General features: G+C 44.6%; 1 protein-coding gene across 4 annotated transcripts in view; it reads left to right on the top strand.

Annotated features, from left to right (window-relative positions):
- Nucleotides 1-12873, top strand: part of ARL15 (ARF like GTPase 15) — a 332061-nt gene that overhangs the window by 129724 nt on the left and 189464 nt on the right. For 2 of the 4 annotated variants that reach the window (XM_074952546.1, XM_074952548.1), the window contains 2 exons: nt 764-823; nt 4307-4384. The exons of 1 other annotated variant lie outside the window; for it this stretch is intronic. In XM_074952546.1, the coding sequence (XP_074808647.1) occupies nt 764-823; nt 4307-4384 (138 nt within the window). The remainder of the gene's footprint in view (nt 1-763; nt 824-4306; nt 4385-12873) is intronic. One more of the 4 variants, XM_074952549.1, reaches the window with a different exon arrangement.

Here is a 12873-nt window from a genome sequence, read left to right as displayed (position 1 = left end):
CTGCCCAGGGCCCCGTGGTCAGGGGTCACCGTGGTAACCCCCCCACCCTTTCCCTACAGCCAACCCAAGGTCTCTTGAACTCCCAAGTGCTGGACCTGGAGCTGGGGAGAGGCAGGGCTGGGAGTCCCCTGGCCAGGGGCTCCTACTTTGCACCAGACTCCAGTTGCTAGTCCCAGATGGGCTGGGGAGGGACGGGACTTCCTCTTTCCCTGCACGGGCTGCTCCCAGGGCTGGATCAGACCCACCTCCAGGAACCTCCCTGGCTGCAGGAAGCTTTGCATCTGCTGGGTCGGAGCTGAGGGTGTCTTGGTATAGTATTGCCACCTTTACTTCTGCGCTGCTGCTGGCAGTGGTGCTGCCTTCAGAGCTGGGCACCTAGCCAGCAGCTGCCCTCTGAAGGTGGTAGTGCAGAAGTAAGGGTGGCAATACTGAGACATGCCCCCCTCTCCCCCGGGACTACCTTTTGGCTTGTGACCCCCATGGTTACAACACTGTGAAATTTCAGATTTAAATATCTGAAACCATGAAATTTACTGTTTTTAAAACCCTATGACTGTGAAATTAACCAAAATGGATCATGAATTTGGTAGGGCCCTCCTTATAGGTCTACTTGTATTCATTGATTTGCTTCTATGCAATCTATATTTAGTGCGACTGAGTAGCCTATCTAAAACCACAGTGAATATAATAGTTTTAATGGATACAGTCTATTTCAAAATACCTTACCAAATAAGTCACTAACACTTTTTGTTTCTAATTTTAGGTTTTAGCATAAAAGCAGTGCCATTCCAGAATGCCGTCTTGAATGTAAAAGAACTTGGAGGTATAACACTTTTAATCACTTGCATATCTGATTGGTATTTTACTTTCATTTCACTGTATAAAGGTACAGTATCTAAGCCCCACAGTAGAACACCACTAATTGATTACTTCACTATAGGCACACTAAATAGGGAGTTCGTAAAAGATAGGGGCTCTGGGATATTTAAGATTTCTGCTTGTTTTGTCACATAATTATTTTAAATGTCAGAATAATGAAAAATTGTGACTGAAATTCATTTATACATTGGATTATATCAAAGCATCACAACTTGAGGAATGTGCAACCAATTCATAAAATAAATTGGATTATACTGCATGACATGTCTTTTAATCTCTTGAACCCTAAGGATGAGTGTACATGATATAAATATAATAAATTTAAGGCCAAATTGTAGCCTTGCTAGAGTGACAACACAGATCAAAGGTACTCTCTTATCCACATTACTAGTTACCTGCATCACAGATGATGATGTGTATGAGGAAGCATTCATTGCAGAGCCCCTTACATTTGAGCCTCTACTCTAGAAATGGTCCTCTCCTTGAGGTGTAAAACGTTTCAGGAGTAGCCAATTTCCAAAGGATTAAGGGGACACACATGACTTGAAATACAGTCAATTAAAAAAAAAAATAGTTTGAATCAGGTAAGTTACTTGCCCACTAATCCCCCTGCCAACCTTGGTTGTACATTTTCCTATTTTCAAAAAAGTTTCTCTCCCTAGTTTGTCTATTACAGTGTCAGTTTGACTAACAAACTTCAGAGTTGATGGCTTGGCTGGCTAACAGGCAGCTGTATTAATAAAATAAAATGAGAAGATTTTTCTGTTGGGGAAAAAAATTCTGGTCTTTCCCCTGAACTTCTACTTAAGGAACCTATTTATAGTCTGTATCTTTTTTTTCCTCCTTCACTCCCATAGGTACATAAATACAGTAGCAAATTGACTTTTAGGGATTAATCTTTCAACAAGGCTTAAACTTACTTGTCTTAAAGACTGTCATGGAAAAATTAGATGAGTTCTAGAGGGAAGTCTTTCATTGTACAAAATCAGATCCATGGTTCCTTCCTAGTTTAACTTATTGTTGAGGAAGCTCTGAGATAAACACTTATTAAACTTAAAGTAGCCCCTCTTTGTTACTGTAGGCCCAGATGTTGTAGACCAGGGGTGGGAAAAGTACAGACTGCTTCCGGCCCACCAGCTGTTTTAATCCAGCACTCGAGCTCCTGCTGGGGAGCGGGATTTGGGGCTTGCTCCGCTCCAGACGGGGAGCAGGGTTGGGGGCCACTCCGCGTGGCTCCCGGAAGCAGCGGCATGTCCCTGCTTCGTTTCCTACGCATAGGAGCAGCCGGGGGCTCTGCTCTGCATGCTGCGCCCACCCCAAGCGCTGCCCCTGCAGGTCCCATTGACCAGGAACTGTGACCAGTGGGAGCTGCAGGGGCAGTGTCTGTGGACGGGGCAGTGAACAGGAGAGCCGCCTGGCCGTGCCTCTGTGTAGGAGCTGGAATGGGGGGGACATGCTGCTGCTTCTGGGTTTTGCTTGAGGTAAGTGCTGCCTGGACCCTGCACCCCGAGCCACCTCGCCTGCACCCCAACCCCTTGCTCCAGCCCTGATCCCCCTCCCGCCCTCCGAACTCCTCGGTCCCATCCTGGAGCACCCCTCTGCACCCCAGACCCCTCCCATCCTCAGCCCCACCACAGAGCTCACAGCCCCAGCTGGAGCCCTCCCCCTCCTCCCCCATGCCCCGACCCCCTGCCCCAGCTCTGATCCCAACCCTTCTGCACCCCCAAGCCCCTCATCTTCAGCCCCATCCCAGAGCCCACACCCCCATTCCCATCCTCTGTCCCAGCCCGGAGCTCCCTCCTGCACCCTGAACTCCTCATTTCTGGCTCCACCCCAGAGCCTGAGCCCCCAGCCAGAGCCCTCATCCCCTCCTGCATTCCAACCCCAGTTTTGTGAGCATTCGTGGCCTGCCATACAATGTCTATGTCTAGATATGGCCCTTGGGCCAAAAAGTTTGTCCACGCCTGTTGTAGACGCTGATGGTCTTGCCTTGGTCATCCATCCCAAAAGGGAGGCTGCAACCTCCTTTAGCGTTTGGAGCATAGCACAGGGATTATGACTAAGATTTGGTCACGGTTATATTTAGTAGAAGTCACGGACAGGTCGTGACAATAAAGAAAAATTCACGGAAGCCTGCGACCTGTCCCTGACTTTTACTAAAAATACCTGGGGGATACGGGGGGTCAGAGAAGGGACAGAGTGCTGCCAGGGCTTGCAGCTGACCCAACTCCAGCCGCTGCTCTGGCGGGCCGGAGACCACTGTTCTGATGGCCCCGGGCTGGCCCAGAAGAAGTCAGAGGTCCCAGAAAGTCATGGAATCAATGACCTCTATGACAGAATTGTTGGCTTAATTATGACACATTTGTCTATGAATTTATATTGTACTTGTCACCATGGTGCCTGAGTGACATCTGAGTTCTATTCAGCTGTGCAATTCTTTCCCAATGTCACAAAGTAAAGTCACTTGGGGCCAAATTTTGGAGTCTAAATGCAGTCAGTTAAAGCTAGATGGCAGGTAGCTAGATACTGATTTAGACTCAAGGCCTCCAGTGCCCAGTCTGATGGTTGGATATTTTTAATATTTTTTCCAAGTGCGAGGGATGTTTTCTGTTGGATTAGGGTGAAGATTCTTCTAAGAGGTGGTAGGGCTTTTTGGAGGGCTGAAAAGTGAAGACCTCACTTAGAAAGAGATGCAGGGCAGCTGTTACATATGTTTATATTTTGTGTAGAAGCACTGTGAAGACTGCAACACCTTTGACTTGATTGCAGCACATCAGCGTGTTGATCCTGTCAGGCAGTGTTGGCCCCTGATATTTTCCCCCTTTCTCTGTTTGTAGAGGAGAATTGCTAAATATAGTAGACCACATCATTTCTGTGTTGGTATAAACAGTGTACAGAAATAAGTCTTACCAGTTTAGTTTTTGTAACTTTTCTCTTTCTCTGCTAAACTTTGTTCTGGAATTTCTGCTGTTGATGTTGAGGGAGAGGGGTCTGTATTAGGTTAGTTTTGTAAGATTCTCCCCCCCCCCCCCCCCCCCAATCCCAAACACTAATATGTTGTGGCTGAGTTTTGTTTTCTGTACTATAGCAGTCTTGTCTGGGCAGTTGATGTTGAGAATCTGGAGAGGCTGAAAGGAATCGGTCTTCAAAGGTTCACTATTCATTGCTGCATGTCAGTCAAAAGGGAAAAGTTCTGTTTAGATTTTAATTTGTGATGTACTCAATTAATTTAAAAATTGCCTTGCAAACTTAGCCTTTGGAAAGTTGTAAGCCTTGTCTAGTTGCCTGAGCACAGTGAAGTTTTGTTTGAAATACTTTAAGGACTGACTGTTAAAACTCATACTTTTTTTAGATTTCTTCTTTCAGCAGCCAAGCAGTTATGTGAAACAGATGCTAATTGTGTACTATTCCTTTTGTTTGGCTGAAGGAATACTCCTCCTTGTAGTGGAAGGTGGTGCATGTTTGTACCATTCTAGTTACCTCCTGGAGCTTCTAATACAGCCAGGTTTGTGCTTCTCTGTTTCTATAGAATTATACAAAAAAATTTCATTTATAGGTTATAGAAAAAACAGCCACTTTCATATTGTCTGCTGTTGTTGGTCTCATTAACTCTTCATCATTCTTTAGTATTTGTTTGGGACAGAGAGCAAAGCTTGCTGTGCTCTCTTGCAGACATTTGCCTTTTATCAAACACTGTTTTAGATTCTTAAAAACTGCAAAAAAGTGAATTAACATGTTAAATTTTCTGATTATTTGACTCATGGAATATCCTGACCTCTTGCATCATTTAACTGAACAGATTATTTTTTGTATTTTTAAACAATACTGACTTGGTACATTGAATCTGGTTTTGAATCTAATTTCTGAAATATTAGAAGTTTTCTTTAAAAAAAAAAAAATAAGATTTTGAATCAGTAAGAAAAATCTCTGTGGAGACTTTAAAATCACAAATACTTAAATACTTGAAATAATTGAAAAGCTGTTCTTCCTTCATTTGCCTGCCAAGTCCAGTGTCCAGAGTTAAGTTTCCCTTTTGACATAGCAATTGTGTAATTTCTTTTCTTCTTAAGTTGCAAGACATTAAGTTTTGAATTTGATAAATAAATGAGAGAATCTGTTTCTTTGATTAGGCTACTCAGGAGATTTGGCATTCCTTAACCCAGATGCCCCAAAAGTGTACTTTTACTGTGCAGATATAAATAGCCCCCTCTCACTTAACTCAGGTACACCATGAAATGGAGGAGTTGGAGGTCCAGCAAAGCCCTAGCATGGTATTGTAAGCAGGAACTGCACCTGATTCAATATAAAATGTGGGAGATGAGAGAATGGGGGGAGTGAAGAGACTGGGAAAATGGCAAGGGTAGAAGCTGACTTTGGCTGTTTAAAATTTTAATTAATGTATTTAGTGCTGGTGAATTCCCTGGGTAAACTGAGCTCCTTGGTTTATCCACAGTACAGATACTACAGGGCAGCACCAATGCCAAGTGTCTTCATGTTGTCCGACCAAGAAGCCTTATTCATAATCTTAGACGCCACCTCTGGAGTGATAGTAGTTCAGTCAGTGTGCTCCTTTGGTTGCTGGCTTCATGATATTTGCAAAATCTGTGCTAGTTATTGGTGGTACCTGAGACGTGGATACTTACTGGGAACTAAATCAAGACCATAAACACATTTCAGAATAATCACATCAAATAACATTCACATCCATATAGTCATGTAATTTTAGAGACAGACAGGAATCTAATTTGGTCTTTTAATCCACCATCCTGTAAATGGAGGGTTGAAAACTGTGGTGAAATATTTCTAACTTCCAGACTGGGATGGATTTGAAGGATTAGAGATGGAAAGATCTAGGTTTTATTATCAAATTCCTCTTGATTGCCCAATTGAGGCTGGAGGAGGTTTTCTCTAGTGGCAAATTCTAAGCCTCTTCCAGCAATGGTCCACCCCAAGCCCTGCACCATTTCTCTGGAGTTCTGCTCCTTGCTTCATCAGTATGTGTTTCAGGCCATGAAGCAAAAGCTCATAATGAAATCTTGGAGCACTGAAATATTGTGACCACTCAAGGAATGAGGTTGAGATTGGGTAACACATTTTAGGTAGAGGAAGGACCAAAGTTGTTACAATAAGATCACATGGCTGCTTTAATTTTGGAAGTTCATTTGTTCGTTGACGACACACTCATTTCTTGTTGACAATGCAGGAAGAGTCTGAAGGAGGGATTTGATGAACAGAAGTGAATTAACAGCTTGGTGAATCCTAATTAGGAGGATATTCCATGCGTAGGAGGCAGTGTAGGAAAAGTAATTGACTGTTGTAGAAGAAGTGGATGAATGGAGTATCAAGGCTAACATCGTTGGAGCATATAGGGGATGAGTACTACTATCAGAATAAGAAAAGGAGTACTTGTGGCACCTTAGAGACTAACAAATTTATTTGAGCATAAGCTTTCATGAGCTACAGCTCATCCGATGAAGTGAGCTGTAGCTCACGAAAGCTTATGCTCAAATAAATTTGTTAGTCTCTAAGGTGCCACAAGTACCCCTTTTCTTTTTGCGAATACAGACTAACATGGCTGCTACTCTGAAAACTATCAGAATAGATGGCCAACCCAAAAAAATAGAATGTGTAAGAGCTGTGTAAGTTTCTTCACCAGCAAGAGCTTGCTTAGCACAGGGGAGATTTGAGACCATGGCAGACCATATCAACCCAGCTGCTGCAGGCTCAACTACAAATGTCTGTAAGAGTATGCATCTCACTCCTGTGTCATATGACTTCCTGCACTTATAGAATCATAGAAGTGTAGGGCTGGAAGGGACCTCAATAGTAGTCCATCCCCTTGTGTTGAGGCAGGATCAAGTATATCTAGATCATCCCTGGAATGTTTGTCTAACTTGTTCTTAAAAATCTCTAATAAGAGGATTGCACAACCTCCCTTAGTAACATATTCCATATCCTTATAGTTAGAAAGTTTTTCCTAATATCCAACCTAAATCTCCCTTGCTGCAGTTTAAATTGATTACTACTTGTCCTACCTTTTAGTGGAACAATTGATCACTGTCCTCTTTTTAACAGCCCTTACCATATTTGTTATCAGGTCTTCCTCTCGCCCTTTTTCCCTCAAGACTAAACATGCACACAATATGCCAGACTTCACCTTTGTGCCATGCAAATCTTTGTATCTATGCAGCAGACATCAGCAAAATGTAATTTAACAAATACAAACGTGAGGTGCTACATTTAAGGAAGAAAAACCAAATGCACAAATACAGAATGGGGGCTAACTGGCTTGGCACCAGCACTGCTGACAAGGATCTGGGAGTAGTGATCGATCACAACCTCTACTTGAGTCAACAATGCTATACCATTGCAAAAAAAGCAAATGTAATTTTAGGTTGCATTAACAGTGGCATAGTATGCAAATCAGGGAAGGTGATAGTACAACTCTACTGAGCACTGGTTAGGCTTCAGCTAGATTACTGTGTCCAGTTTTGGTCAGCAATGTGTAGAAAGGATGTAGAGAAACTGGAAAGGATCCAGAGGCAAGTGACAAAGACGATCAAAGGGATGGAATGCAAGCCATGTGAGCAAAGGCTGAAGGAACTGGGTATGCTTAGTTTGGGGAAAAGAGAAGATTAAGGGGAGACATGGTAGTGATCTTCAAATATTTGAAAGGCTGCCATAAAAAAGATGGAGAAAAGTTCTCTTGCCAAAGACAGCAGGACAAGATGCAATGGGTTCAGACTACACCATAGCAGATTTGGATTCAACCTCAGGAAAAACTTCCATTGTCCTACTGTTCTTACAGTTAGGAACAGACTGCGTTAGGAGTTTGTGGAAGCTGCTTCACTGGAGGTTTTCAAAAGGCTGGATAGCCATCTGTCTTGGATGGTTTAGACACAACAAATCCTACATCTTGGCGGGGGGTTAGATTAGATGACCCTTATGGTCCCTTTTAACCCTATGGTTCTATGATCACATGTACATGAGGGTTCAGGTATTACTAGAATTCCTCTCATTATTAGATTCATGGAAGGACCCTTGCTGGGTGTGCAAAGGAATACCGCTTTTTCCACCTCTGCCTTCCGGAATGCTGGGGACCAATACCTCAAAGCTAGGGGAGGGGAGCTCCCTTAGACCACTTTCAGACCCAAGGCTTCTGGACTCTAGAAAAGACTTCCACATAAATGTCGTAGAACTTAGCTATTTGCCTAGTTTTCACAACATTTCTACTTCTGCTCTGCAAAGTAGCTGTTCATCTTGGGAACTGGTGCCTTTGTCACCAAATCTCATCAGTGGTTCTGCATCTACCAGACTTACAGAACATCAGTAGGAAATTCTTAGACAACTACCAGTAGACTGTCAAGGACTCTGCCCTGCAGACCATCTTCCGTAGGTGGGGATAACCAGCAATGGGCCTGTTTGCTACAGATCAGAATGAGAAATATCAACATTCTGTTTAAGGTGGGGTTGGGAAGGGAAGGTCTGAGTCCAGGATCCAAGTTCAGTGCATTTCTCATCTCATGGACACCAGGGATCATGCACATCTATCCACAAATCCCATTAATACCAAGCATCCTGAGGAAACTCACACAGGGCTCAGCAGTAATGATACTACTAGTGCCAGCTTGGCCCATATAGTTTTTTGTATTCAGACCTAAGGAGCCTGTCAACATAGCCCCCAGTCACGGAACCTGTCTTACCTGTGTGATCTAATGGGACTGTGGTCAGATTCTACTCCTGAACCCAGCGTTGTTGCAGTGTGGATGCTGGCTGGTTAATTTCCATTGAGAAAAAGTATTCATTTGAAGCCCAAAACATTTTGGTGCATAGCAGAAAAAAAACTCTACTAGACTGGCCTGTTGAGCTTAATGAAAGAGGTTTTCTATTTGGGCAGCACAATGTCACCTTAAAAACTGATTTCCTGATATTCTGGACTATGTTAGCTCCATAATAATATATTTAGCAGCAATATTAATACATCCCACTGTTCAGGTCATACCACATTTTGCCATCCTAAGATTCCTCAAGGGCCTCATTAATGTGTTGCCCCCAGTTAGGGAGCTCCCTCCATCTTAGAACCTCAGCATAGTTTTAATTGGTTTAATGGGACCCCTTTTAAGCCTCTGGCAACTTGCTCTTTATACCATCTATCTATGCAGACTTTGAAGGGCAGGGGAAATTCAGGCTCTTGTGGCTGGTCCACCTTATGCCATATTTCACAGAGATAAGATAATGCTTAAGCAGCATGCTAAGTTCTGATCCAAGATTTGTCAGGTTTTTGTTTGAATCAGCTGATTTCCCCTCCCCCCCCCTTCCACCCCATTCCCAGTTTTCTTCCGTAAGCGACCAGAGGGAAGACAAATTGCCCATCCTTGACACTTTTAGGGCTCTTTCATACTACCTTGATAGAATGAGACCCTTTGGGGGAGCTCTCAAACTGTTTGTAGCATTTGCAGAAAAGGTTAAAGGTCAGGCAGTGTCCAGCCAAAGATTGTCTAAATTGGGGTGTCTAATTGTATTAAAACATGCTATGAGGTAGCTAGATTACATCTACCCATGCTGGGTGGAGCCCATTCTACTAGGGATAGGGCAGCTTCTCTAAGAAGTGTCCCTATCTCAGTAATTTGCAGAGCAGCCCTATTGGAATCAGTCCATGCTTTCACACTCTTCACCTACCAGTGATGCATGGTTTGTTTGGGGGTGGGGTGGGTATTTGGTACAGTTGTACATAATGCAGTGGTGTGCGAACTTTTCCAGTCAAGCCCCCCCCATTAATAGAATCTGTCCGCATGGCGCTCCCCCCCCCCCCCCCCCCCCAACTGCACAGCCAAGGCTTCCTCAGCAGCGGAGCTTGGGCTGAAGACGGAAGTGGGGCAGGAGCTGGGGTTGGGGACGGAGAGAGGGCAGAGCTGCGATTGGGAATGGAGCAGGGTCTGGAGGCGGAGCAGGAATGGGGGCTGAATGGGGTTGGGGGCAGAGCGGGGCTGGAAGCATGGCACTCCCTCCTCGCCCCCTGTGGGGGCTGGCCCCTCCCTCCTTCCCAAACATTCCTCCATGCCTCCCTAGGGTGATGTGCCCCAGTTTGGGGACCCACTGACATAATGGAATTTGTTTTTATCTTTTTCTTTTAAAAATGAAATCATCTTTGAGATTTTCTCTGATTTCCTGTAAAAAAAAAAAATATATATATCTGATTATGTAATTTAAGACTGCAGCATAATTCAAACTAGTTTTCACAGGCAACCATAGATCTGGCACTTCCTAAGTTTCAAGTGCTTAAATTTGCAACCTAAATAATGTTGTTCTAACAGTTTTTTCAAAATGTAATTAATAAGGGGGAGACAAAGCCGGAGGCCGCAGTTAGCAGCTATGAAAAATATTGAAGCTATGAATCTCAAGTTAACCTCACTACAGAAACATGGAAGGAAGACACAAGCAAGCAGAGATGATTTTCACAAACTGCAGCTTGTTTAGTAACAAAAATATAAATCTTCATAGAACAATATATATATGCTGATTGCAGTGTTGCTGTAACCGCGTTGGTCCCAGGATATTAGAGACAAGGTGGGTGAGGTAACATCTCTAATTGCTAATACCTGAGCAAGAGCTCTGTATAGCTCGAAAGCTTGTCTCTTCCACCAACAGAAGTTGGTCCAATAAAAGGTATTACTTCACCCACTTTGTCTAATATGTATATGTGTATTTCTGTTTTTGTATCTATTGAGTACACAGGGAGCACACACCAAAAATTATCCTCCCACGAGATTCTGGTTTGCCTCTTGTGCTGTTTGTGCATGAACTCCTGGATTGCTGGAAGGCCTGGTCTATACTACACCGTTAAATTGATGTAAACTGCCTTATGTCGATCTAATAACGAATGTGTCTAAACTACCAGATCCCTTCTGCCGACATAACTTGCCTGCTGTGTCGACTTAATTACTTCACCTTCGCGAGAGGCGTAGTGCTTAATTTGATGTTGTTTGTCATAATAGCAGTGTAGATACTGCGTTGCTAACATCAGTTTAACTGGCCTCCAGGAGGTGTCCCATAATGCTCTGCTGTGACTGCTCTGGTAAACATTTTCAACTCTTCTGCACAGCAGCCAGCTACCCAGGAAACAGCCCTTCCCCGTTAAAGGTCTGGGAAGTTTTGAATGTTCATTTCCTGTTTTTTCTGCATGGAGAGCTCGTCTTCACAGCTGATCATGGCAGCTCCATGTACTCAAATGTACTCCAGTCTGGAGTATACAGGAGGGGGTGGTGGATCTTCTTGGTGTGTGGGGAGAAGAGGCTGTGCAGGCACAGCCACGATTCGGCCTCAGAGACACAGACATCTATGAACAGATCATGCTGCGCATCGGGGAGAAGGGCTACACCTGGGGCATGCAGCAGTACCGGGTGAAAATCGAGGAACTGAGGCAGGTGTACCAGAGGCAAGGGAGGTGAACAGTTGCTCTGGTGGTAGATGTGCCACCGCTACAAGGAGCGGCATGTGATTCTCAGCGGTGACCCCATCATGACCCCCAAGATACCTCTGAGGAGTTGGAGTCCTGGGCCAGCGTGGACAATGCTGAGGAGGTGGTCTTGGATGAGGAAGAAGAGGAGGAGAATGGGAGACAGGTGAGTGGGGAATCCCTGCTCCTGTTAAGTCAGGAGCTATTTGTAACCCCGGAGCAGTCCAGCCAGTTGCAGAACAGCATCATGGCAGAGCGTGATGCCAGGGAAGGAACTTCTGGTGAGTATGAAATTTCAAGTAATATTTTGGAGTCAGATGTTCTTGTATTCTATCTTTAATTAAAATTAAGAAGGTGAGGTAGAGTGGCTATCTGCTTCTCAGTGGCCGCACCAACTAAGCAGAGGGTGCCCTATGCAAAAGACTGTTCGTGTACACAGGGATGGTCTGGGAATCCTCCATATAGATCTCCAGGAAACTTTCGTGAAGGTACTCTGCAATCTGGGGAAGGCTGCCTTATTTCTTCCACCGCCATAGGACACCATATGACAGGTTCCCTTGCCACTACAGTGTTTGTTCAGCTAATTCAACTAGGCATCATTGCAGTACACAGCACTGCAGTATAAGGACCCAGTCTATACCCGGATGCTTTTGCAGCATCTGTTCCCTTGCTTCCTCTGTTACTCTCAGAGAGTAATATCAACTAGGGTCACCTTAAGGGGGACGGTGGAGGTTTTCATTGCAACTGCTCGAACCACAAACAGTGCCTGTGCGTCCCTCTCCCATTATGATTTTCTGCCCCTTCAGCCAACTGTAGTTTGGGTGGCAGGGGTTGGTGTTGATCTTAGTAACTGCAAGCCTTGGGCGATGGCTAGCAGCAGCAGGACCTGGGGGGAGATTGGGAAGAAGGGAAATTTTGTGGTGCCCACTCGCTGCTGCAAGCAAATCCTCTCCTCCAGCACAGCCTCTGCCAAGGCTTGCAGTTTGGTTCCCACTCTCCAAACAATGCCCATGTTACAAAGGAGAGGTGGCATGGCCCCCTGCCCACCTCGGGTTGCCCACCCAATGCTGCTGATGGTCTGGCACCCATGCCCCAAGGCCATATGCACCATGGCTGAGACAGCAAACTGGGTCAATGAATATCTTATGTAAATGAAAATGTTCTGCCTTAAACTTCTGTGAAATAAGGGGAGTTTTTATATAGCAACTCTGCACTAGACATTGAGTCTACATTGACAATGGTTGCTTTGTGCTTTCCGTGGCTTAGAGCTGAAAGTGCGGGCTTCAGCTCTTCCTCCACACTGGTGGAAAGGCTGTCCCAGATAAAACGAAGGTGAAAGAGAACGCATGATGACGTGTTTAATGAGATTGTGAACGCTTCTGGGACAGTGGACACCAAGCAGAAAGTGTGGAGGATTTCTCTCTCTGAAAAACTGGACATGGACCTGGTGAGCAGGAGATCAGCCCAGGAGAATGAGCATGGCACACAGCAGAAGATGCTGGAGATTCTGAAGGAGCAGATAGACATGTTGAGACATC

This window comes from Natator depressus, chromosome 5, assembly GCF_965152275.1.
Source record: "Natator depressus isolate rNatDep1 chromosome 5, rNatDep2.hap1, whole genome shotgun sequence".
Classification (NCBI taxonomy): Eukaryota; Metazoa; Chordata; order Testudines; family Cheloniidae; genus Natator; species Natator depressus.
The sequence above is the reverse complement of the archived record's forward strand: the minus strand, read 5'-3'. Positions and strand labels throughout refer to the sequence as shown.